Below are 25,233 nucleotides of genomic sequence, written 5' to 3' on the forward strand. Positions count from 1 at the left end.
GGTCCACGCAAAATGAAAGACCTTATCTCAAAAAAGTAACTATATCAAAAGGAATGGAGATATAGGTTAATCAGTAGAGCAGCTGCCTGAGTTCAAACCCTAGTATTGTAGAAAAGAAAGGAAAGAAGAAAAGAAATGTTTGGACATAGAAACATGCACATAAGGATCACACTTGAAGACGAAATCAGACATTGAATCAATAGCACTGCAAACCAAGGAATGACAAAGATTTCCAACAAAATACCAGAAGTTACGCATGCATGCAAGCACACACCAAGTCTGTGACCAAAAGCTAGTGTTTTAAAAATGCAGCTCTTGCATCATGCTTCTAATCACTTTCACTTTATTTTTACTTATTTGTTCCATTTCACTTAGGTATTTTGTTCTTTTAAAATAGAGCACAATGTTTATCGGGCCTACTCTACCACAAGCATCCAACTATCAACACCACTGATTAGAGAATCCTTTAGTCCTTCAATATTACTATTACTTGGATTGAGTCCAGGACCTTGGCATGATATGCAAGTGCTCTGCCACTTGAGCCATGCCCATATTTTACCCATTCTGAGACCATCTCCACATAAAATCAAAACTCAGGTAAGGTTATTGCCCAAAAGCAAATTCATAAGTACTGCAGTATGTCTCAGCCTGGCCCCTTCCTTTCTAAGAAAGTCTCTTGCCTATCTGGCTGTAAAGATTTTTCTTCCATTTCTAGTTTCTCTGTAAGCCTTCTCTCACTTCCTAAGTGAAAGGCCCTGGAGGTTGCATTGCCTGGGCTTGTCCCAGAGTCATAGATATTGATGTTTGGGGCAAGATCTTTCCTTTGTATTTCATTCCAAGTCAGGATTTGAGATCTCCCAAGCCCTGTGGAGCTGAGTAGAGGAGGGAAGAATGTGAAACAGGGGAGAGTTCAATGAAAGCTACAAACACGGGCATTATGGCTACAGAATGTGTACCCTGAAAAAAAAACCAAGATAAAATGTTGAGACACTAGAGAGCCAGTCCCAGCTTGTAAGAAACTTGACCCTTGGGCCACTGGTTTAGAATTTTTTCATGCTTCCATCTGGGCTTTGTCTCATTTATTGGAGATATGGCCTCAGTACAAAATGCCATTTCCCTGGGCCCTCACTGATTCCAATCAGCTTCCTGCTCCCAAGCAGAGCACCTCTGTCAAAATAGTGTGAAAAATTTCTAGTTGTGAGGATACTTACAATGGAAGGATCATGGACTATCATGAAACCAGGGAATAGTTAAATCCTACCCATCATCTTAAGGTTTTTTCCTAGCTTATTCATTAGAATCAATTGTCTCCTTAGATTTTTCTGGAGTCTAAAGTCTTGGTCTTCCTGGTTTCTTGTCCAATTTTACCCACGATGTATGACAGGCACCCTTGCGAGATTCCTCTAGCCTCTTCTACTACCTCGTCTCTACATACCAATAGTGTAAGACCTCCCCCATGGCTCCCTCCTTTTGCATTATTTAGTGTTTTCAAGGTTCTGCTTTGTTGAGAGTTCATCGAAATCTACTTCATCTCTAGAAGTGCTCAAGTGTCAACTCAGCTAGACAGCTTAGCCTAATAGTCTTCCAGGTGGTATCAGGACCCCAATTAGGGGTTTTCATACAAGTGAATTATTTACCCCTTATTGATTCACACACAATAGGAAAAAAGAGGCCACAAGAGCCAGGACAAGAGAAGCTAAGGCAGAGTTTGCAATGTGAACCCACAAGAATCTTTTTGGGGAGCTCCACAATTTAAAACGTTTCCCTCAAATTATTTTTGGAAAGTGGTTCTTCCTGTTATTTCATACCAACAGATTAGAGATAGGTTGAAAGCTTTCCATATCTGGCCAACACCCAGCTGGTGGTTTGATAAAAGACTTAACAGAAAGCCAAAACAAGCTAACAACGTTTGTGAAGACTAGCTGTAAATAGAACTCAGATGAAATTACTTAGACTTTTATGAGGTTTGATCCTTCTTAGAGAAAAGTATACTTTGAAAAAAGAATAATTCTAGAACACAGTGAGAGGTCCTGGATTCATTCTGTCAGTATCAGAGAAGAAACTGACCCACAAAATTTAACACTGCTACAAAGATTTAGAAAGAAAAACAAGAGCTGGGCACTGGTGGCTCACACAAGTAATCCTAGCTACTCAGGAGACTGAAATCTGAGGATCGCAGTTCAAAGCCGGCCTGGGCAGGAAAGTCCATGAGACACTTATCTCCAATTAACCACCAGAAAATGGGAAGTGACACTGTGTCTCGAGTGGTAGAACGCTTGCCTTGAGCTGAAGAGCTGAGGGACAGCACCTGAACCCAGAGTTCAAGCCCCATGGCTGACCAAAATAGAAAGATAGAAAATAGAGGGGGGGGGGGGGAGGGAGGCAGGAAGCAAGGAAGGAAGGAAGGAAGGAAGAAATTATCTATAGCTACTTTGGAAAATTATTGTGTATGGGCTGAGCTCCTCTTTTCCCATTCACTTTAGGGTACATGCTTAGTGACCCCTCCCCCCAGTTAAAAACCATTTTAGAGAGGCTGGGAAGGTGACTCAGTGGTAGAGGGCTTGTCTTGCATGCATGAGGCCCTGGGTTTGATTACTCAGTACCACATAAGCAGAAAAAAAAGCCAGAAGTGGCACTGTGGCTCAAGTGGTAGAGGCTAGCCTTGAGCTGAAGAGCTGAGGAACAGCACTCAAGCCCAGAGTTCAGGCCCCATGACCGACAAAAAAAAAGTGTAGGTACTTTTATTCAAGCTAAATAGATGAATTGCTAAGTGGTGAACACTAATCCTTGTCAAATCAATTATTTAAATTGTTTGTGTTGAATTGAATTTGTATTACTGCTATAAAGAAATCTTACCATGTTTATCTGGAAAAATTAGATATCTCATTAGGGTGTGGTGATGTATGCCCATAATCCCAGGACTAAGAAGGCTGAGACAGAAAATCACAAGTTCAAGACTGACCTAGGCTACCAAATGAGTTCAAATTCAGCCTAGGGTACAAAGTGAGACCCTCTCTCAAAAGATGAAATAAAACAAAACAAAATGAAAAATGAAAAAGCCAAATTTAACAACTATCAAGTTGTTAAATTGACTAGCTGATCAAAGGTCATTAAGTTTCAAGTGTGGATCTAAAGAAGGAGAATGTTTTGCCTACCACATCCAATAGTTGTAAAAAGGATAGACAGACAGATGGACAGATAGATACATAGATGATAGATAGAAAGATGATAGATAGATAGATAGATAGATAGATAGATAGATAGATAGATAGATAGATAGATAGATAGATATCAGCAATGCCTAGGCACTGTCCCTTACTTTTTTCTCTCATGGCTCCAACTCCACCAGTTGAGCCTCAGCTCCACTTATGGAATTTTTCTGGTTAGCTAGAGATAAGGGTCTCATGTATTTTCCTGTCTTGGCTGGCTTTAAACCATGATCCTCATATCTCAGCCTCTTAAGTAGCTAAGGTTATAGGTGTGAGCCATCAGTACCCAGCTTTTAAGTGTGTGTGTGTGTGTGTGTGTGTGTGTGTGTGTGTGTGTGCTGGTCCTGGGGCTTTAACTCGGGGCCTGAGCATGTCCCTGAGCTTTTTGTTCAAGGCTAGTGCTCTACTACTTGAGCTATAACTTCACCTCCAGCGTTTTGCTGGTTAATTGGAGATGTGAGTCTCATAGACTTCCCTACCTGGGCTGGCTTTGAACTGTGATAATCAGATGTCAGCTTAAATGTGTTTTGATATTAGGTTCTGGCTAAAATACCATGTATGTGTACAAACATGTATATGTATGTGCATGCATAAGTCCTTTAAGCAAATTCTCTGTACCCCCAAGTACATAGCCACAAGCAGTCATGTCAGTCAGCCACCTCTCATGGGAGAGGCCAATTCCTTTTTTCAGAGCAGAGGAAACGACAAATTCCTCTTAGACAAAGGAGCAAGAAAATCATGTGGTTATGTTGTTTCTTCTGTGCTTCTTTAGTCCTTTGGAGTTATATTTGACAGCATGAGTCCTTATTTCTGGAGCTCCTTTACCCTGTGCTGGATCTTTGTGGAGTCTTCATGTGTCTTACCATGTCTATGTATGGCCTGCATTCTCCAAGCTCTTTCCCCTCTATCTCTAAAACCAACAAATATTTAATTTGCACATTTGTTGGCTTGAATGAAAATATATAGAGATCTAGAAGTCATTTTGATAAAGGTGAGGCTTGTTATAATTTTGCTTTCTTTCTGCAGTGTTAGGATGGAACCCAGGTTCTTGTGCATGTTAGACAAGTGTTCTACCACTGAGTCATGTCCCCAGTTCTAAAGGTGAGTCTTGAAAACACTAAGTTCCCCTGGAGTGTTGTAAAAGTAGTAAAATTACAACAAAAAACTACATGGATTAATACCACAATGCAGTAAATGTACTCAAATATGTCTACTTATTCGATTATGCACTAGAGCATTTTAATTGCAGTATCAGGAATCATCACCCTGTGTCTGTGGCCATGCACCTGGGTGTGAAATTTGAACATGGCCACAGCTGAGAGGCTCACAGAATGGTTTCTATGCATATTCTAGAAGGCTAAAGGGCTTTTGGGCAGGAAAGCAGCTTGACAGCCTGGGTAAAATGTGTTTAATAATAGTTGTCTTTCAGTTAAAAATATCAACATAAATAAATGCTGGTTCATTCAAAATGAAGAACAGATTCTACTATGTATTCCAACTGGAAGACAAGAGTAAATTAAAATCACCCTTCCAGAAGATGTAATTATTTATAGACACAAAAATGTTTGACTTTGCTAATAATCAAAAATGAGAAAGTAGTCAAATTCACCTCTTCATGATATTAAGTGTTCCCAACAATAACAAAGAAAGAAACAAAGCTAACTAGAGAAGTAAAAGTAATTCAGCCCACTCTGTCACAAATTTTCAGCTCTTCATACTTTTAAATCATAAATTTGTTATTTTATGATGCAATGTTAAGGAAATAATACCAAAATAAAATATAATTATTCCTATCTTTAGTCAAATGTCATTTATCAAAATCACCACCTAATATATAATGTTCTATAGTCTGGCACTAGTTAAGTAAGCTGTGATGTGTCTTACTTTTAAATTATGTTCATAAATAATGTAATAATATAGAAAATGCTTATGCTGTACAAAATTGTGTCTATAATAAGACTATACTCAGAGCCAAGCCAAAAAATGTATGAAAAAAGACTAAAAGCAAATATAACCAAATGTTAAACTAGCAGGCTTTGAATAGCAGAAGTTTTAAATTAACTTATAAAAATTTCCAGGATTCTCCATCTAAATGATCAACTTTTCTTTATACATTTATATGTTTTAGACACCTAAAATTAAGAAACTAGAGTCTCATAATTGCAGAACTTCTCTATAAATCATATAGTCTTATCTTCCTTTGTATTGCTATGAATCCTTATTGTTTCAGAAAAATGGATGTAAATAGATCAATAGAAATGCTTTCCCAAAGGTCAACCACATATGTAATTAAATAAAAACATACATCCATCTGCCTGTTAGTTTATGAAATTGACTTCAATTACATCCTAATGATCAGAGTGGAGAAGAGGAGACACATTATTTTTTCAAGGCATAGGAGCTGTTTCCCATAATTGGTTTTTCTTTAACACCACCAAAGGGTCTTTATTAGATTATACTGTAAACTTTGGAATTTAATTATGTTGTTTATATTGTGCTTTCTAAACTGATGAATGTAATGTAATTATTGTTCACCAATTAAGGGAATGAACTTGATATCATCATCACTAACTGTAGGCTCAGGGCATAACATAAAGGCCCCGACATTCACCTAAGAACTGTTACTAAGGAAAATACTTATTACATGATAAATATAAAATCTAAAACAAAAAAACAAAAAAACAGGAGCCAGTGGCTCGTGTCTGAAATCCTAGCTACTCAAGAGGCTGAGATCTGAGGATTGCAGGAAAGTCTGTGAGACTCTTATCTACAATTAACCAACAAGAAGCTGGAAATGAAACTATGGTTCAAGTGGTAGAGCACAAAACTCAGGGACAGTGTCCAGGCCCTGAGTTCAAGCCCTAGTACTGACACCAAAAAAAAATGTATGTAAACGTACTCATTGTATACATATACGGATGCACAAGCAAGTATTTTCTTCACTCAGATTTTTACAGGAATGTTGTGCTATTTTGTTTATTTTGTAAGCATAAGTTATATACATATTACATATATTATCTATAATATACATAAAATGTCACTTAGCATATAGCTATTATTTATTTTTTTTCTCATTTTATTTTTTTTATTTTTTTGTGAACATATTGTACAGAGGGGTTACAATTACATGGGCAGGATAATGCGTACATTTCTTATCAAGCATTGCAGGCTCCTCCTTTGTTTACCCTTCACATCACTTCCCAGCCTCTCCCCCCACCCCCCCCACTCCCCCACTCAGTCCTCCCCCTCCCCCCACCCCCCCACCCCCCCACCCCCGCACCAACGTTGTAAAGCTCGTTTTCGACATGACAACTTGTACTTCTCATTGTTGCAACAGGTCCACCTGTATCCTTTTTCTTTCTTTTTATTATATTTAAGTAGTTGTGCAGAGGAGTTGCCATCAACAAAGAAATTTATTTTTTTTATGATGATAGATTGATATGGAATTTATGTGAAAAATTGTTATTTCTTATGGACAAAGCTACGAAACTATTACAAGGAATAGGAAACAATATATATTGCCGATGTAAGTCATGAATTAGAGAAACCCAGTTGCCATTAAGCACCTGAAAAAATATAATTGGTTACATTTCTTTTCACCTGTATCCTTAAACGACTTGTTTTTCCCCATCTCTTCCACAAGTTATACTGACATCAAATATAGTGAAAGCAAGTGTTATACTGTAGGGGAGGGACATACAAAGCAACAAAGAAATAATCTTATAAACGCGTTAGAAACAAATGCATGAAAGAAAAAATATTAAAATACATATCTAAGGGTTCATTTTCCTAACATCACATTATCTGACCTTTTCCACTTGACTCATACATATACTAGATATTGCAAATAAGGGAAACCATGGGACCTATGTTTCTTTGGGCCTGGCTTACTTCACTTAATATAATTTTTTCCAAGTCTTTCCATTTCCTAACAAATGGGGCAATGTCATTCTTTCTGATGGAGGCATAGAATTCCATTGTGTATATATACCACATTTTCTTGATCCATTCATCTACTGAGGGGCATCTGGGCTGGTTCCATATCTTAGCTAGGGTAAATAATGCTGCAATAAACATAGTTGTGCTGGTAATAGCTATTATTTAAAAGTATCCATTTTAAATTGGTCCCCTGAGTGTCTTTTTGTGTGTGTCAGTTGTAGGGCTTGGATTCAGGGCGCTGTCCCTGAGCTCTTTTGCTCAAGGCTAACACTCTACCACTTTTAGCCACAGCTCCACTTCCAGTTTTTTGGTGGTTACTTCGAGATAGTCTATGGACTTCTCTGCTGGGGCTGGCTTTGAGCCACAATCCTCAGATCTCAGCCTCCTGAGAAGCTACAGAATGACAGGCATGAACCACCAGTGCCCTGCTCTGTTGGTTTTGAATAGAAAACTTCAGTATGTCTGCATTTCTGTGTGGTTGATATTTCATTTTGAAAGCTTATCTTACTTCACACTCTTTCCCAGGAATGTCAATGGTCAGGGCATGACTCAACAAATAACTCTGACAGGCAATAGATGAGTAAACAGCACTTGGATAAATGGGTTTATCCCTGCCAAGACAAGGGCTTATTTGGACTTTGGGCTTAATTCCACAGAGGAGTTTTGGGTTTGATTATTAGGCCAACACTTGAGATGGCTCAGTCAGCTCTTAAAAGATGGGAGTGGTGGGGCTAGGCATGGATCACGGTGCCATATCTCTACTTAGCCTTTGAAAGTCTAATTAAGGTCATAACAGGGTCAGCCACAGGTTAATATATTGCCTGAAGAAACTAAGCTGGTTACAGTTTTCCCCTATGAATCTTTTCCAGCCTGAATAGAAAACCCAGGAAGCCAGGTACCCTTATCCTTTTTCTAGAAAGCAACTCAGAAAAAAAAGACTTTGTAGGTGTATTGGCACTCTGAGATTTCCAGTAAATCATTGCAGTCATCTTTTGAATTCTTAAAAGTATACTAATTCCAGCACTCAGGAAGCCACAGCAGGAGGATTATGAGTTGAAGCCAGCCTGGGCTATACCACATGACTGTCTCAAAAACAAAAAACAAACAAAAACAAGAACAAGTCAGGTGCTTGTGGTACTTGTAATCCTAGCTACTTAGGAGGCTGAGATCTGAGGATCATGGTTCAAAGTCACTCCGAAAATCCATGAGACTTTTATCTTCAATTAACCCCCATAAAACTAGAAATGGTGCTATGTCTCAAAGTTGTGGAGTGCTAGCCTTGAGCAGAAAAACTCAGGGACAAAACCCAGGCCCGGAATTCAAACCCCACAACCGAAAACAAATAAACTAAGAATAAATTCTTAAACATAGAGTTACCATGTGACCCAGCAATTCCTCCTCCATGTATGCATCCAAGAGAAATGCAAACATATACACATAAAAATGTTCATGGCAACAGTATTTATAATACCCCCAAGTGAATTTAATCTTAAAATTTTACCCAAACAATAAAATATGGTTTGGCTTTAAAGAGGAATAAAATACTGGTACATGCTACAATATAGATGAACCTTGCATATATATGTGAAATGTCCAGCCCAGGCAATGCTATAGAGATAGAATGATTGCTAAACAGTGTAGGGGTTTCTTTTCAGGGTACAAAAATGTTTAAAAAGTTAATTTGAGGGCTGGGAAGGTGGCTCAGTGGTAGAGCACTTGCCTTGCATGCATGAGGCCCTGGGTTCGATTCCTCGGCACCACATAAACAAAAAGAAAAAATGCCAGAAGCGACTCTGTGGCTCAAGTGGTAGAGCGCTAGCCTTGAGCTGAATAGCTGAGGGACAGCACCCAGGCCCAGAGTTCAGGCCCCACAACCTGACCCAAAAAGAAAAAAGTTAATTTGAGCTGGGTACCAGTAACTCACACCTGTAATCCTAGCTACTCAGGAGGCTAAGTCAGGATCGAGGCTCAAAGCCAGCTCAGACAGGAAAGTTCAAGAGTCACAGCTCTACTAAACTACAAAAAAGAAGTGGAGCTGTGGCTCAAGTGGTAGAATGCCTTAAGCAGGCTCCAATTTCAAGCCCCAGGACCAGCACCAAAATAAACTCAAAAGTTAATTTGGACCAGTATCAAACAGTCTTATGACTATTGGAAGCAAATTAATCGGACATCTTAAATGAGTGATTTGCATAGTATGTGACATTTTGATAAAGCTATTATTAAAAATTATTCAACCAAACCAGATGCACCTCAGTAGATGAATGGATCAACAAAATGTGGTGTATATTTACACAATGGAATTCTATGCCTCTATCAGAAAGAATGACACCACCACATTTATTAGGAAGTGGAAAGACTTGGAAAAAATTATATTAAGTGAAGTAAGCCAGACCCAACGAAACATGGTTTCCCTTGTTTGCAGTAACTAGTATATATCTAGGACAAGAAGAAAAGGTCAAAAGCTATGTACATATGACCAGATAAGATGATGTTAAGTGAAGTGAACCCCAAGATAGGAACACAAGAGGTTTTATCTTTCTTGCTGTTGTTTTTATGTACTTATAATATCTATGTGATTTTTTTGTTTCTTTTTTATGTTCTTCCCCCATGGTATAACCCCAGTTTTCACTGTATTGATTCTTGTGCCCTGCATCTTGTATATACATTTTTTTCTAATTTGGGGAGGGGAAGGGAAATCACAAAATGCTGAAATAAGGATGCAGGTTGATCCATTGTAGCAATGAGATGTACAAGATACTATGTTGAAAATGAAGTTTACAACTTTGGAGGTGGGAGAGGAGGGAGGAGTCAGGGAGGTGGGGAGGAAAGGGATGGTAGGGAAAAAACAAGAGGGTTAACAATGCTGGATAGGAAATGTACTCATTACCTTACTCATGTAACTGTAACCACTGTGTACAGTATCTTTATAATAAAATATAAATTAATTTGAAAATAAATAAAAATTATTCAATAAAGCTATTATTATTCAAAATTCTGAAAAATGACATTTTGGAAGTCAGTAAGATTGTAATTGTTACCATTACTTCTTCAAGTCATTTGAAATTATTTTTTGCTTTGTTTTGGAGTTTTGGTTTTTGTGGTTTTGCTTTGTTTTAGGCTCTGTTTTTTGAGACAGTGTCTTACTATGTAGCCCAGACTGGTCTCAAATTCATAATTCTTCTGTCTTTGCCTCTCAAATGTTGGGATTACAGGCATGTGCTTCCATCCCATGTTAATGAAAGATGTTGTAGCATGTGTGTTGACGATGTTTTACAGGCAATCATTGCTTCCTGGAACCTCTGTGACTCTGGGTCATTGAATACATTCACTTCTTTGCTTGCCCTCCTTCCTCCTCCTCTCTCCTACAGATACAGGCTGCACCCACCTCCTAAATGACATGCACTCAAATCCTTGTCTCAGGATCTGCTTCTAGAAGAGCCCAACCCAAGGTACATGTTCTTTTTTCTTCTCAAACAGTATTCACATCCCACTCTATTAGAAAGACCTGAAATAATACTTGTTCAAGTCACTGAAAAAGATCAAAAGCATTTCAGTAGTTCTTTCTTTAGTCAACACAAAAAGATTCAGAATTAGATTTTGTGGATTTATGTTGACAAATCACTATTTATGTTCCCCAAATCACTAAAGAACTGTGTTGTATCTTTCAAAAGACTACAGACTAGGCTGCATGGAAAATACTGAAGCCTTTTGGAGCCAGGATTGCTGGAGCCACTATCTGTCCATAGGGACTCACACCAGAAGAATCTGAGTCCTCAGTCCTAACAGAACAGAAGAAGCAGCTCTCATTGTAATCCATGCAATGGGCAAATGCAACATGGTTTGAAATATGGCCAAACTGCTTCAGGGGAGAAGAGGGATTGAGGCTGGAAGATTACCACATGGAATGCAACAGAATCAGCCAAATGTTAGTGAGCAGGGAACTCAGAGTTTTCTTTGTTTTAGTTTGAATGAAGGTCCTACGCAGAGGGACAGAAAACTGTTACATGTTATAAAAGTCCTGCTAATATTTTTCATCTGAAACAGTAGTTTTTATTTATTTATTTATTCATTTATTTATTGTTGGTAGTGCGGCTTGAACTCAAGGCCTGGGCACTGTCTCTGAGCTCTTTTTGCTCAAGGCTAGTGAGCCACAATACCACTTTCGGTTTTATGGTGATTACTTAGAGATAAAAGTCTCATAGACTTTCCTGCCCAGGCTAGTTTTGAACTGCCATTCTCAGATCTCAGCCTCTCATGAGTAGTTAGGATTTTAGACATTAGCCACCAGCACCCAGCTAATTTCTAAGCAATTTTATTTGTTTGTTTGTTTGTTTGTTTATTGCCAGTCCTGGGGCTTGAACTCAGGGCCTGGGCACTGTCCCTGAGCTTCTTTTGTTCAAGGATAACACTCTACCACTTGTGCCACAATGCCACTTCTGGCTTTTTCTGTTTATGTGTTACTGAGGAATCGAACCCAGGGCTTCTTTCATGCTAGACAAGCACTCTACCACTCAGCTTCATTCCAGGCCATAAGCAATTAAAAATAATAATTATTATTTTTACCTATCAACACTTTTCAAAGAAATTTGTGTTAAGGAAGGAAGTCAGAGTGAAAATATAGCTGTTCGGTGAAATATATCTTTAAAAGAACACAGTAGGAGAGGGAGAATATTCTCATTTTTATCATCTTTCTAAGTTTTCTTTTTTTCTTTTTTTTTACTGTGAAAATATTGTACTGAGCGGGTTACAATTACATAGGCAAGATAATGAGTACATTTCTTATCAAGCATTGTAGCCTCCTCCTTTGTTTCCCCTTCCCATCCTTTCCCATCCTCCCCCCACCCCCACCCCCCTACCCAATCCTTCTCCCCCCCCTCTAAGTTTTCTTTTCACAAACTAAAATACATAAATAAAACTAGCACAAGTACAAGTGATTTTTTTCTTCCACACACAAATGCCTGTCTTACCGTCCTTCATCTCACCCCCCTTTGTACCAGTTCTCAACAATATCTGCTGGAAACCCAAGATTGTAGACTGGCAGACTTATTTATCTACTGAAACATTCCTTCATACTTGGACAGTTTCTATGAGTCAGAGAGTAAGGAGAAAGGAGAGAAAAGCAGAACATAAGCAGAGTATCTTGGATGTTTTTGCCTTTTATCAACTAGGACCATGTGATTTCATTTCCCAAGCTGACTGCTCCTGGACAAGGCTATATTTCTGATAGCATGAAAGGTATGTGTGAGAGTCACCTTACCCCTCCTCAGGCCGGAAATACCATATCACTCATAAGTAAAGGATAGAGCACTTGGTTCCTTTTCTGACTTTGTCGAAGAGACTGTGAAAAGGACCTTTGAACATGAACCAGTGATAAATGATGTATGTATATGTCTGTATGCCTACACATGTGCACGTGTACTCAAAAAGACTAAATAGGAACTGTTTTCTGATTGCTCATTCCTGGCACTTAGCATGTAGAAGACATTCAAGCTCACATTTTCTAAATGGAAGACTAGCGACATATAGACAGATAGAAATGGTGTGCTACCACCCAAGATTCAGGTTGGAAATAAATATAAGAGGCTGAAATAGTGTGCCTTTTCTTTTTCTATTTGGGAGCAGAATCCTCAAAGTGCTAGACAGAGTAATACTAATAGTCTAGTGACATAAGATTTTGCATAGGGTGGATAAGATCTCTCTTTTCCCCCTTCTCTCTTTCTCTCTCTCTTCTCTTTCTCTCTCCTTTCCTCTCTTTCTCTCCCCCCATATGGTAGAATAGGACACTAAATTGTTTCTCTTTGGCTCTAAATAATAGTCTATACCTTTCCTATATTTTTCTAATCATCTTCAAGAAAATGAGCTGCTAGGAAATCTATCTTTATCTCCCAGGTAGTTCACATTGCTGGATCCTTAACACATTACTTTAGGTCCCCTCCCCATCTTACTTTCCACCTGTGGTGCAAGTGACCAAATGAGGGGTTATCCTCCCCAGTGACTGTGTGCTGGTTTAAACAAGTATCGTTATATAGAATCTTCCAGCTGAAAGTATATGATTCCTGCCTTTCTCAATCTAGAAGGGAGGCCTGTCAGTCATCTCTAAATGGAGATTATTGTCTCCTCTACCCAACTGTAAAACTATTAGCTGATTTAATCTTTTAAATGTACATTTTTTCTGGCTTTTAAATCATTTGGTAAGTCACAGAAGACAACATCACAGGACCTGCTAATTCAAAATGCTAGAGGTGATGGCTGAGGGAAGGGAATAGCTCAGTGATAGAGCAATGCTTAGCTTAGTAAGGCACTGGGTTTCATTCCTAGTATAGAAAAAGAGAGAGAGAAAGAAAAGCAGAAAGAATGGAAGGAAGGAAGAGTGGAAGGAAAGAGGGAATGTAGAAAAAGAAAGAGGGAAAGAAAAGAAAGAAAAAAGAGAGCCATCTACTTCATGGCCCATTTAAGTACAATAGGAAAAAGAGCAAAATGGAAATTTCATCCACTATGTATCTTACAGCATAGATTTACCTTGCAATCACTCAATTATATATATAGTTTTGTTTTTGAGATGAGTCTCACTGTATGGCTGGCCTCAAACTCTAGATCCTCCTGCCTTAGCCTCCCAAGTGCTGGGATTTCAGGCCTACACCATCAGAGTTGTCATTTTAGAGTTATATTTGAAGGAATAATATTTGAATGGGTTGGTACTTTCATCAATATATCCCACTGTCTAAATATTCCCTCAGGGTATCTAAAACTCTTGAAGCAAAGATGCCATCTTCTCTGTCTCTTTCTCTTTTTTTCTAATATATATTTTTTATTGTAAAGATACCGTACAGAAGGGTTACAGTTACATGAGCAAGGTAATGAGTACATTTCTTATCAAGCATTGTTACACCTTCCTTGGTTTTTCCCTTACCATCCCTTCCCTCCTCACCTTCCCAACTCCTCCCTCTCTCTTTCTCTTTTCCTTCTTCTCTTTCCCCTTTCCTCCTCCTCCTCCTCCTCCTCCTCCTCCTCCTCCTCCTTCTCCTCCCCCCCTCCTCCTCCTCCCCCCTCCTCCCTCCACCTCCTCCTCCTCCTCCTCCCCCCCCTCCTCCTAGGCCTCCTGATTTTTCTTTCTCTTTTTGTATATGCTAGCACTACGGCTTGAACTCAAGGTCTGGGCCTTAATTTTTTTTTTCTGGTCTTGGGGCTTGAACTCATGGACAGAGCCTGAGCTTCTTTTTGCTTAAGGCTAACACTCTAGCATTTGAGCCACAGTACCACATCCAGCTTTTCCTGACTAGTTTATTTGAGATAAGAGTCTCACAGACTTTTTTCCCTGGTCTGTCTTTTAACCTTGATCCTCAGATCTCAGCCTCCAAAGTAGACAGGATTACAGGCGTTAGCTACCGGCACCTAGCAGGCCTTAGCTTTTTGGTTCAAGGCTAACAGTCTACCATCTGAGCCACAGTGCCACTTCTGGCATTTTTTGCTGGTTAATTGGAGATAAGACTCTCACAGACTTTCCTTTTGGGGCTGGCTTTGAACCACATTTCACAGATCTTAGCCTCCTGAGAAGATTGTAATGAACCACTGGTGCCTGGTCTCTTCTGTCTCTTCCAAACCTGGTAAACATGTCCTTTTAAGCATCTACCAGCCCTCAGGGTATTCACTCACACATGCCAGTCCTCATATTGGGCACATGCATTACCCATCTAGTATCTTCACACCAAGCCCAATGTTTGGCAATTACTGCATTCAATACAGACTGTTGGTGATTAGTTTTCTGAAAGAGTGTCATTATGTAGCCCAGTGTGGCCTGAAATTCACAATCCTCTACCTTCTGAGTGCTGGGATAACATGCATGAGCCACCACACCTAAGCCAGTAAGAGTTTTTTGAATGAATCAACAAATTCACAGACTGATTTTTCTCCCCTACAGAAACAAAAAGATGAAAGAAAACATACTTAATGAAATGAGAACAATTCACTTAAGTGTACACCTTTCTATGTGCTAATCATCAGTGCTGCACAAGGGCTGTTTGATTTTTGACTAGCTGGCATTGCATAAATGAGTTGTTATGCAACAGCCAAATGTATTTTGCAGCTCTCATAAATAAACGAAAATCTGTTCCAGGAGTTGAATGCAAACTAGAACGGAAATTAAAATGTAGAACATGCAACAGCTGTTTGATCAGCTGTTATAATAGGCTGTAGACAAAGACTATACAAATGTCTTATCTAAATGTGTAAAATAATCATAGAAAACAGTTAGTTCCAAGGCTATTTTCTTTTCTGTATTGAAGCACAATAGTTATCTAGGTAATGGTAGCAAACTTCTAGAGGTGTAAGATAAATGGCTTGCTATACATTAAAATGTGCTGTAAAATATATGTGCCTAGTAAATGATGGTAGGCATATGGTAGTAATTGCAAGTTCCAGGTTGCCTGTAGGTTGCAGAGGGAAAAATGTACTTGCCAGTACTAAGATTTCACACAACTGAATTTGGTGATTTGTAATTACAAATTTGTAATTTTTAAGACCTACAATTTCAATGAATTATGACTATGAACTAGTGAAGAACCATGATCCTTTGTATTGTGTCGGAGAAAAGGGAGAAAGGTTGATTTCCTTTTTTTCTGGTCCTGAGGCTTAAACTCAGGGTCTGGGTATTGTCCCTGAGCCTCTTTGTGCTCCAAAGCAAGTGCCCTACCACTTGAGCCACAGTGCCATTTCTGGCTTTTTCTGAGTAGTTCGTTGGAGAGAAGACTCTCACAGACTTTTCTGTCTGGGCTGTCTCCAAACTGTGATCCTCAGATCTCAGCTTCCTGAGTAGCTAGGATATAGGTGCCACCAGCACCAAGCCTAGTTGATTGGTTTCCTTTTTGAATTCAAGGCAAGGCCCTAAACTCAGTCTCCAGTTGTGGCAAAAAAAAATGTTAATATTTATTAATTAACTCTGGACTTAGCCCTAGGACTATCTTCCGCCCACTTCACAAGGATCTTGGGGCTGAAGAGGTGCTAATTTGCCCAGATTTCACATTTAGGAGAACAGGAGCGGCCTGACCTCAAAAATTTTGGCTTTCACATCATTTTCCTTCTTCCTTAGCTTCATTCTTTCAGCAATGTTAGCTTCATTATTTCCATGGGTTTCCAAATGTAGAACTTATACCTTCTCTTGGTCCAGAGCTTGAGAAGGTCTGTGATCCTCATTCAATTTCAGGATGTGGGAGGGGGGAGTGCTGGAATGAGCTGAATAGTACTTTGCTAATCACCAGAAATGGAGAGAGTAAATCACTAATTTTGAGCAGCCTACGACAAAGGGAATGTTCACAGATCCTTAAATAGATAATCAAAAAATAAAGTATGGTAAATAAGTGCAGTAATAAGCATGGAGAGCTTCCAAAATTATTTAAGTATGATGTCCACCAAATATAAAGATGAAAGTGAAGTGACTTTATACAAAGTCACATGTAACTGTAATAAACATTCCACTTACTCTTGGTGCTACTGACACCCATTATAATATGCATTACACCATTATATCTTGTCATTTATAATAATTTTATATTTGTTATTTTTAGTGTTGTTTAAACATGGGGAATTCTAATTCAATATATGTATCAGTTACATACATGTGCATTTATTGCTTGGATGTTAACAAGAGTAAAGAAATGTACTAACCTATTAGAAGTTAGTGTTAGTACACTATTTGTCATTATTGATAACTGGAGAAATATGGTTTTTGCAGTACTGGAGTGTAAAATAAGAATTTTGAACTTACTAGGCTTGAACTTACTAGGCTGGTGCTTTACTAATTGAGCCACTCTTCTAGCCCCCCCCCCTTTTTTTATCAGTTGTGGAGGTTGAACTCTGGGCCTGAGCTCTTCAGCTCAAGGCTAGTACCATACCACTTGAACTACAGTGCCACTTCCGGCTTTTTTTTTCTGCTTATGTGGTGCTGAGGAATTGAACCCAGGGCCTCATGCTTTCAAGGCAAGCAATCTACCACTGAGCCACCTTCCCAGTCCCTTCTAGCCCCTTTTTACCTTAGTTATTTATCTGAAAGTATCTCCAGGTTTTTCCTGGCACTAGCCTTGGACCAGGATCCTTACACCTATACCTCCTGTATAGCTGGTACCCCAGACACATATCACTAATCTTAGTTTGTTTTGTTGAGATGGGGGTCTCACTAACTCTTTCGCTCAAGCTGCTTTGAACCATGAACCTCCTGATTTTTACCTCCTGAGTAGCTGGGATTACAGGCATTGTGCCACATCACCTGGGCCTGAAGAGATAGGGTTGACAGTGAAACATCACTACACAGACTTTACTAGGCCAATAGAATGTGGAAATCTGCTGAGGCTCAAACGTCTAGAGAAATGTTAGAAACTTAATTATCTCTTTAAGTTCAAGGGATGAATTGGACCCAGAGACTGCCTGAGTATCGTCAAAAATGCAGGAATGAGCAGGCAATGGTGGCTCATTACCTGTTTACTGTAACTACTCATGAAACTGAGATCTAGAGAACAGAGATTCAAAACCAGCCCAGGTAAAAAAAAGTCCTTGAGACTCTATCTCTGAATACTAGGAAAAGGCTAACCTAGAAGTATGGCTCAGCTGGTAGAGCACCAGTTTGTGAGCCAAGCCAGAGCAGAGACCTTTAGTACAAGCCCCAGTACCAGCATACACATATACAAATGCAGGAATGGTTAGAACAACTGGCTTCTTCAGTTACATGTTGTGATATTTTAAAACACACAGTGCTTCATTAAAATCTTGATGTGTGTATGTGTGTGTGTGCACACATGTGCATAGGTGTGCACATGCATGTATGTCTACAAGCATGTTAGTGTGAAGAAAAGATACCAAAATAAGTGATTGCACTGTCATGGGCAAAGACTTAAAGACAGGAACTCACTTCTATATAAGTATTTTCAAGGGAATATTTTTCACAGGCAAAATCCATCAAGGAAATGAATATTAAACATAAATACTGTGTGCCAATCCCAATATTAACACCTGCTGGGCACCAAATCAATATCACATCTTCCTTACAGCAATTTATTCTGCATTTATAGTATCTGACATATTTATCTTTTAGATATATCTTTCAAATCATTAAGAGTTTAAGCTTTCTTCTTAAATTTAACTGCTGGATTCTGTGTATGAGTTGGTAAATCACATACAAGCCAAGGAAGCAAAACTTGAAAGAAGCATTCAATTGTAGGGTAAGATACCATGCATGTATGTATGTGTGTGCATACACACATTCACACATTGCCACAAACCACTTCCTCAACCCACTAGGGGGTGAATGCCCTTTTGGTCAGCTGAATTAAATGAGCTCCATTTCAAGGACTTTGCTTTTTTTGTTGTTATTTGTGGGGCCTGAACTTTGGGCCTGGGTGCTGTCCCTTGGCTCTTCAGCTCCAGGCTAGTGCTCTACCACTTGAGCCACAGCACTACTTCTGGCTTTTTCCACTTATGTGGTACTGAGGAATCAAACCCAGGCCTCATGCATGCAAAGCAAGCACTCTACCACTGCGCCACCTTCCCAGCCCCGCATTTTCTCTTCTCAACTACCTTATGAAGCAGATACCAGGTAAGAAAATGAAGGCAGAGAAAGGTTAACCATTTGGCTTAAGATGGCACAGCTAGTAAGTGGTGCAACCAGGGAAGATGCCATGTTTAACACCTATGCTCTGCCACTGCCCCGGTAGGGTAGGGAGCCCAGACCTCAGCACTCAGACAGTGAAGAAGGAGTTGTGACCATTATTATGAGTGGCCTAACCCTGCTTTAAGCTTGTTCTGATTACTTCTGAGGATATACAACCACCCAGAAATTGTGGCTTTAGTAGCACCTAACTCTACTCACACAGCCCACCAGCCAGTACCTTGCACACATGTGTCTGAGGTGTGAGAAGAAGGCAAGGGGACAGGACAGGCATTGTCATTTGGAAACTTCACAGAGCTGCCACAAAAAGCTAAGCTCCTGGCTGATTAGCCCGTCTGTACTCCATACTCAACAAGTTCTTCTTCTTCCTCCTCCTCCTCCCTCCTCCTCCTCCTCCTCCCTCTTTCTTCTCCTTCCTCCTCCTCTTCCTCCTCCTCTTCCTCCTCTTCCTCCTCCTCCTCCTGTTCTAGTCCTGGGGCTTGAACTCAGGGCCTAGGCACTGTTTCTGAGCTTCTTCTGCTCAAGGTTAACACTCTACAACTTGAGCCACACTTCCAACCTTTTCTGAGTAGTTTATTGGAGATGAGAGTCTTATAAACTTTCCTGTCCCAGCTGGCTTCAAACCATGATCCACAAATCTCAGCCTACCGAGTAGCTAGGATTTCAGGTGTAAGCCACAGGCTCCAGCTAAGTTCCTTTTTTATTTGTATAAGAGTAAAGAAGCAATACCATTTACTATTAAGGCATTTATTTCCTATAACAGTTAAGGCAGGAATCAGGTGACTGAAAAAATGAGGACCAAGTAGGAACTGGAATAGCAGCCAGGCTGGACTGGTGCTAAAGTACAGACATAGGGATTCTGAATTTTCTCCTGATGTAGATTTCAGGGTGGTCTAGGGACCAAGGTGAGCTTGACCCCTAAGCTTCCTGTTGGATTGCCTATGTTCTCTTCTTGGTTAGACAGACACATCTATCTTCTTACTCTCCTTCCTCTCTTTCTTTTCCTCCTTCTCCTCCTCCTCTTTTTTCTCCTTCTCCTCTTTCTCCTTCTTTTCAAGGTAAAAGGAGCCCAGAGAAGTTCTCCATTTTTCTTCACCCAATGTAAGATAGAAGTTTGGCCATCAACATCTGACCACATCTGCCCACAGCATCCCTCAATTCATGATGCCCTGTGACACTCCCTACCCAGATTAGTGACACCTGTCAGCAGCTGGGCAAGCCCAGTTATACAGATCACTAGCCAGATGATCTAGTTATAATTTGGAAGGTTGGTTCCAGTTCTTTCGAAGATTTCAAATAAGTATCTCTTAGATGACTGAATCTTCATTGCTAAGCCTGACCACACACCACCCCCCTGAAAAAAACCCTAAAGACAAAAAATACCCCACACTCTTGTTTCTGCTTAGAGTTGCTCTTTTTTCTGCTTTGATTTTCACAATTGAGTAACATCCACTCCAGAGTTGCAAAAGATTGTTTCTGTGTTTCCACGAACCCAAAGTCTAACATGGTGATTTGGGACCGGCACAACCTACTCCATTTGGGAGACACTGTTTGCTTCACCAAATCTCTGGAGATGACCTGGTCCTTTTCATGGAAAAAAAACTTTGGTAGGGATTTATTTCTAGAAATAAAAGATCTATTCTACAACTGCCTTGGGATATTTTAAACATCAACAATAAAGTTATATATTAACAAGCTATACTCTCTATATATCTGTTTATCCCAAAGGAAGTGATTAAAATTTGCTGACAGCTTTAAAAAAATGTCCAGCTAATCACTAGACTGTTCCAAGTTTAATCAGTAACTAAGTTTAAAAACCAGAGTGAGGTTCAGGGACTTGTAAACACATATCATGGTGACAATGACTGGTTCTAAAATTCTCCACCCTCCACTCTTGCTGGTGTCCTTTTCATTGGTCCTAGTGGCTTCAACTAAAACTCTCTGTCACCTACTCCAGTGACAACAATTTCTTTCCCACATTTCCAGCTGTTAGATTTTTCTTACTGGTATCTTCCCAGCCCCTTCAACTCTCAGATGTCCTGTTTTTAGCCAAAGCCTACCCTCTCTCCTCATCACTCCATTCTTTTTCAGCCAACACCACTCTCACATGCCTAGCCATTTCACACACATTTCTTTGTGAGTAAAAATTTTCAGCAATGTTCATTGATAGCAGAAGAGGCACGTCTTTGGAGAATGACACAGCTTCCGAAATTCATCTCAAAGGATTTTTTTTTGTTAGTTTCTTCTCAGAGCCATCCTGGACTGCCAAAAAAATGTCAAAAGTTGAGCTGTGGCTCAAGTGGTAGAGCACTATCCTGGAGCAAAAAAGCCCAGGGAGCCAGTGGCTCATGCCTGTAATCCTAGCTACTCAGGAGGCTGAGATCCGAGGATTGCAGTTCATAGCCAGCCTGGACAGGAAAGTCAGTGAGATTCTTATCTCCAATAAACCACCAGAAAAATGGAAGTGGCACTGTGGCTCAAGAAGTAGAGCACTAGCCCTGAGCTGAAGAGCTCAGGGACAGCGCCCAGGCTCCGAGTTCAAGCCCCACAACTGACAAAAAAAAAAATCCCGGGTACAGAACCCAGACACTAAGTTCAAAAAAATCAATACAGTTTGTTTTTTATATCTATAGTCACCTTACGGTGCAACTGACCACCAGAGCCCACCAGAAATCATTTCTTGTATTGTCCTTGTTGGGGAATCTCAGTTCCCTTCTTGGATTGACAAATCTTTCCCCCCTCCTTTTATTTTTTTAGACAAACTCTTGCTATGTAGCCCAGGTTGTCCTTAAAATCACAACCCTTCTGTCTCCTCTCTACTGTGCTGGAACAACCACCATGTTGGCTGTCTTCTCTTTTGACATGATCACTTTTTTGAATATGCTCGTACTGTTGCTTGCACTCAGGGCCTTGTGCTCTTGCTTAGCTTTATTGCTCAAGGGTGATACTCTACTAGTTGAACCATATCTCTACTTCCAGCTCTTTGCTACTTAATTGGAGATAAGTATCTCATAGACTCTTCTGCCCAGGCTAACTTTGAAATGTGATCCTCAGATCTCAGCCTCCTGAGTAGCTAGGATTACAAATGAGACTACAAGTGTGAACCACCAGTGATAGATATTGGTGCATATTTTAATTCCCTTATACAGCCTCTCCTAATGCCTACTGTTTGGATAACTGAGCAAAATTCTTATGAGTTCTTGTGCCATATTTTATTTACTTATTGAGTAATGGATTGATTACACACTTGGGGAGTAAATCCAGTCCTCTACCACTCAATTATACACTCAGCCTAAAATAACATCCATACTCATTTGCTTTTTCTGTTTCTCTCTTGCAGTACTGGGGATGGAACCCAGGGCAAGATCTCACACATTCTAAGCAAGCACTGTACCATTGAGCTATACCCACAACTCTTACATGCTATATTTTACATTTTGCAAAGCCAGTACACACACACATCATGTCACTTGCCACTTACAATGCCTCTGCAATCTAGTTATGACTAACTGTTGTCATTACAATATAACAGTTAAAGCAACTGAATAAGGCTGAGCCTTGAAACTGAAGTTCTTAGAGCAATGTCTTGTCTCCTTCAATGTTCCTGAGTAAAGACACGACATATCAGTCCCTTGTTTGATCAGAGTTTGAGAATAAATACAGAGATTACTGCTGTTTAGTATACCCTCATTAACTTCCTTTATATGAAACTAACATGAATAGTTTGAGTTTGAAGGTTTGGAGTATAAGAGCTGGCATGTCTACTATATGTGAACCTGTAGGTTCCATCCCCAGCACTGAAAAACAACTCACACAAACAAAACAAAATACTGCTGAAGGTTCAGAATATAAATCAGAAAGGGAAAAAGAATGTGGGAGAAGCAGAAAAATCTGAACCCATGAGATATCACTTTGAGTAAGAAAGGGAATTTGGGGACCTAGAAAGGAAAGCTTCAGTTTCCATAACATGAGGTGCTGAGCAAAAAGTGTCATCAAGAGTCAGTAAGATTTTCTAATATTTATATAGGTATGCTGTGAAGGCTAAGAGAGAAAAGATGTCAAACACACTCTAAGGAAATTGAGCTGGGTACTGGTGGCTCATGCATTTAATCCTAGCTACTCAGGTGACTGAGATCTGAGAATCACAGTTGGAAGCCAGCCAGGCAGGAATGTCTGTGAGACTCTTAGCTCTAACCACCAAAAACCCTGTGGTTTGAGTAGTAGAGAGCCAAACTTGAGCAAAAATGCTAGGGGGTAACACCTAGGCCCTGAATTCAAGACTCACTACTGGCCCAAGCATGTGCTTGCACGCACACACACATACTCTCTCTTTCTCTCTCCCTCCCCACCTCTCTCCCTCTCTCTCTTTCTCTCTCCCTCTCTCTCTTTCTCTCTCCCTCTCTCTCTCAGAATATAGGAATTTAAGTAAAAAAATTTTTAAAAATATTAAATGTGTACACAGCCTTGCTGACCTCTGCATGCTATGCTTTGCATCTGTGTCCCCAAAGCACCAGGCTGGTGGCATGTTATGGATGAAGTCAGGAGGGTAGACAAAGACATTTACTAGAGCTCTGGCCTGACTCCAGGGAGCAGCATAGGACCAATGGGAGCACCCCACATCTGAGGAGCTCCAGGCCCATGAGAACGGATTAACAGTGCCCTCCCCTCCTCACAAGTAGCAAGGTGGGCACCTGTTCCAGAAGGCTACTTAAGATCAGGTTAAGGAAAGTCCCAGACAATACTTCTCCAGATTCTGGAGGTGTCCTCTGTACTGTTCATATATCCAGAAGCCCTGGGAATTAGGCCAAAGAAGTCCGGTAGGAGTGTGATAAACTGCTTGCACTCATTCCCACTGGCCCCACACCATACAGTCTGCCTATCTTAGAGAGTCCCATTGAAGGCATCCTTTCTATTTTCTGTGCCTCGGGCCCCTGCTGTGTCTACAATTAGGTGTCCTCTCTGAACTTGTCCTTACCAAATATGGGCTGAACCATGGAGTTTAACTGAAGTGTGGCCACGCTGTGCTTCCGTAAGGGGAGCTTAGCGGGTGAGGGACTAAGAGGCATTTGTCAAAAAGGCCCTGCAGGCTCAGGTAGACCCCAGGACAAGCAGGAAACCATGAAGAATTAATTTGTAAAGTCTTTGATCATTGATCAATCAGGGTTCAACCTCTTCCTGCTAAGCAGGAATCTTACAATCAAGTCCTGATACCAAGATTGTAATATTGCCATGCACCCAGGAGGGTCTTACTAGAGTAAATGACTTTTGCAGCTCCTGCCCCCCTGGTCGCAACAGGTGCCTCTCCCACTACCGCACCTTCCTCCCCTCGCTTTTCTCTCCCTTGGAAAATTCTGGCGAGCCCAGGCCTGTAGCAGCCTTCTGGAGGAGCAGTTCAAAGTCTGACTCCACACCTTCAACAGGCTTCCAGTCCCTGACTTCTGCCCTGTGTCCGCCAAATCTTACCGCTCCCTCCCCCACCGCCACCCAGAGAGTGTTGGGGGTGTGGTGCAGAGGATCGGCTAGATCTCCACGGGTCTGGGAGGACTCCAGGATCAGCCTTTACCCTGCGGTTGCCCAGTTGGCCTCCTCTAAGCTGGCCACCTGTCTGAATGCGCAGCCGAGACTGACCTGAGATGCCGCCCCCCACCACGACCACGTCGCATTTGCTGCTCATGGTGCCTGCTTCTCCGATTTCTGGGCCTGTGCCTTGGCCTGCCCGCTGCTCACTGTCCTGTGCACCGGAGCCTGGGCCGAGCTGCTATAATGCTGGTCCCCAGCGCCTGGACACGCAGCCCCGCCCGCTCTGCCTACGCGGGGCTGGAGCTCTCAGCCACCTCCCCCGCCAGAAGCTCTGCGGCCCGCCCAGCAGCCCAGGGCCTGTGAGGGTGTGAGGGCGGGCGCCCCAGCCAACAGATGGGGGACTTCTGATTGTCACTCCCGAGAGTCACCACCCCATGGCCTTCTGCGAGGTATTTTCTAATCAGCTTTTTACAAAGCTTGAGGAATGAGAGGTTGACTGATCTGATTGTCTTCCTGCAGTTCCGCAATTACTCCCTCAGGTGTAAAGTAAATAAGAATAAATATTGAGGTTTTTCAAGTGCCCACCACCAGGCCCTTCATCTCTAGTCCTATCTTAGTTTACAATAACCCATTTTATAGATGAGGATAGTGAACCAGGAAATAAAGACCCAGGGGGAAAAAAAGACAGAAAAGAAAGAGAAAGACACAGAGAGAGACAGACAGAGACAGGAAGGCAGGAAGGCAGGAAGGAAGGAAGGAAGGAGGGAGAGAGGGACGGAGGGAGGGAGGGAAGGAGGGAGGGAAGGACAGAAGGAAGTAGGGAGGGAGGGAGGAGGGAGGGAGAGAGGGAAAAAGGGAGGGAGGGAGGAAGGGAGGGAGGGAGGGAAAGAAGGAAGCTAACCAGGAAATAAA

At 40.9% G+C, this 25,233-nt stretch overlaps 1 protein-coding gene across 1 annotated transcript in view; it reads right to left on the reverse strand.

The window, feature by feature from the left end:
- The window catches only part of Maob (monoamine oxidase B), a 116,801-nt gene extending 92,192 nt beyond the window's left edge, over positions 1-24,609 (reverse strand). Inside the window, exon 1 of the mRNA XM_042683653.1 lies at positions 24,430-24,609. Within this exon, the coding sequence (XP_042539587.1) occupies positions 24,430-24,475 (46 nt within the window). The 5' untranslated portion in view covers positions 24,476-24,609. The remainder of the gene's footprint in view (positions 1-24,429) is intronic.
- Positions 24,610-25,233: the final 624 nt, after the last annotated feature.

This window comes from Dipodomys spectabilis, unplaced genomic scaffold, assembly GCF_019054845.1.
Source record: "Dipodomys spectabilis isolate Male_0828 unplaced genomic scaffold, ASM1905484v1 ptg000082l, whole genome shotgun sequence".
NCBI classification, from domain to species: domain Eukaryota; kingdom Metazoa; phylum Chordata; class Mammalia; order Rodentia; family Heteromyidae; genus Dipodomys; species Dipodomys spectabilis.